This window comes from Leptinotarsa decemlineata, unplaced genomic scaffold (assembly GCF_025532065.1).
Source record: "Leptinotarsa decemlineata unplaced genomic scaffold, Ldec_3_MD MMD2_tig00026361_RagTag_RagTag, whole genome shotgun sequence".
NCBI lineage: Eukaryota > Metazoa > Arthropoda > Insecta > Coleoptera > Chrysomelidae > Leptinotarsa > Leptinotarsa decemlineata.
Window position 1 is genome coordinate 8,485,244 of NW_027412704.1, and position 2,299 is coordinate 8,487,542.

Below are 2,299 nucleotides of genomic sequence, written 5' to 3' on the forward strand. Positions count from 1 at the left end.
TAGAGTGGAGATGACTCCTCTCTTTTGGCTAGAATCATGGTTCGATAGTGCGTGCAAGTATCTATCTGTGTGTGTGGGTTTTCGATACACTTTGTGGGATAGTCTGGCACCACATCGTTCTACTAGTACATCTAGGAAAGCTATCCGTTGGTCTTGCTCAATCTCCATGGTGAATTCTATGCTCGGGTGTTGGGCACTCAAGTGGTTTAGGAAACGGTTCAGGGCGCCTCTTCCATGTTTCCAGATGACGAAGGTGTCATCCGCGTAACGCAGCCACAAGGTCGGCTTCAATTCAAAAGTGTCTATCGCATTCCCTTCAAACCGTTCCATGAAATAATTTGCTATCACTGGGCTAAGTGGACTCCCATCGCAACGCCATCTTGTTGCTCATAGAAGTTTACCCCCCATTGAAAGTAACTTCCTGTGAGACATGTTCTAAAGAGTTCGACGATGTCATTCGGGAACACGTGGGCTAACCCCCTCAGAGAGTCTCCCAGTGGTACATTGGTAAACAAAGACACCACATCGAATCTGACCAGAATATCCGTCGGCTCCAGCGTTAAGCCCCTAATTTTACCAACAAAGTCTGTCGAGTCCTTAACGTAGGAGTTGGTCTTTCCCACATGGGTTTGTAGGAGCGAGGCCAGATGTCTCGCCAATTGGTAGGTCGGAGAACCCGGGGTACTGACCATCGGTCTCAGTGGCATGTTGGTTTTGTGTATATTCGGAATCCCGTAGGGCCTAGGTGGAACAGCTTCAGTTCTAAGAATGGCTTTCTGTGTAGTTTCCGACAGTGAGGAAGATCTTATGACTTTGTTCACGTTACTAAACTTAGATTGCGTTGGATCTCGTTGAAGTTTGCGATAGTTTGCCGGGTCTAGTAGCTCTTCAATGTTGTTGTTATATTTTTCCGTTTTCAGAATCACCGTAGCATTTGCTTTGTCTGCTGGAAGTATCGTGATGCTCTCCTCAGAGTTCAAGCTCTTTAAGGTGGCAATCTCTCTTTTAGGGATGTTGCATTTAGGAGGTCGTGCCTTGCTCAGGATATTTGCTGTCACAATCCTGCTTTCTTCCGCTTCTTCATCCGGTAGATTCCTGACTGCCGCTTGTATACCAGCGATAATTTCCTCGTTTGGAACCCGTCGTGGCATGATCGCGAAGTTACCGCCTCGTGCTAACACTGACGTTTCATCTTCAGTGAGAACCCGGTCCGTTCGCTTTATGACCACTCTGGACAAGTCTAAACGAGGGGCCGCTGTGCATACAGTCTCGTGTAGTTTTTCGAACTTCACTTTGTATTTTTTGCTCACGCTGTCCCGTTCATTTTTCACTTTTGAGTAACACATCAAGTTTGTCCAAGTCCTCGGGTTTCATCCGGTTGTCAAGTTCAAGGTGTAGTTTCAACAAGGCATTGTCTGTCTCCGCTAGCTGGCTCCGTGTATGATGGATAAGTTCTCATTTTTTTCTTCTCAAATAAATTCGATTCGCTTGAGTTGATTTGAAGGACCGTTTCAGTTTCAAGAAAGCTGGAGTGATGTTGGCTTCCCGACAGCGGCATAAAAATGTCAATGTTTCCAGTAAGTGTGTTTTACGTTTCCTGTCTTCATTCAGATGGTTGTATAATCTCCAAATTTCCTCCCCATAGAGGTTTTTGACAAAATGGTTTATACTTTCACAGCTGAGGTTTTCAGTGTCATTTCTTTTCGAGTTTGAAAGCCGTGGATTTTTGGAATTTCTTCCTGATGTTTCGCTGCCGCCAGTGGCTAGCTTCTTCAGAGTAACCATCATGGCTTGCTGTCGGATGACTACCTTTTCGGCTTTACACATGTTGATCAGGTGTGTTGATTGATCAGCCTCTTAGGCTCAATAGTAGTTATTATGAAATTTTGCAAGTGAAAAATATATTCACACTAGAGCAATTAATAAATGTGTACTATGTTCTCTCATATTCACATATTTCTTATAATATTGTCCTTTGGGGAGGTACGGCTAATGCTCGCACAGTTTTCATCAGCCAAAAAAGACTAATTCTTCTAATCTTTGGCTTAGATTACCGAATGACTTGTAGGAATTATTTTAAAAAGTTTAAATTACTAACGGTACCATCGATCTACATTTATAAAACTGTAGCATATGTTAAACTCAACATCAAGAGCTTCTCAAAAAATTATGACTCTCATGACCATGCTACGAGGCATGGTGACTTATTTAGAAGTATAAAGCACCGTACATCACTTTACGAAAGCAGTCCTAAATATAATGGAATACGATTTTTCAATCATCTCCCAAGTAGTATCAA

The 2,299-nt window shown here is 43.0% G+C and overlaps 1 protein-coding gene across 1 annotated transcript; it reads right to left on the bottom strand.

Annotated features, from left to right (window-relative positions):
• Positions 1 to 344: 344 nt before the first annotated feature.
• LOC141486630 (uncharacterized) lies at positions 345 to 1,151 on the bottom strand. Its single transcript, XM_074184925.1, has one exon. The coding sequence runs from the start codon at positions 1,149 to 1,151 to the stop codon at positions 345 to 347; it is 807 nt and encodes a 268-aa protein (XP_074041026.1).
• Positions 1,152 to 2,299: the final 1,148 nt, after the last annotated feature.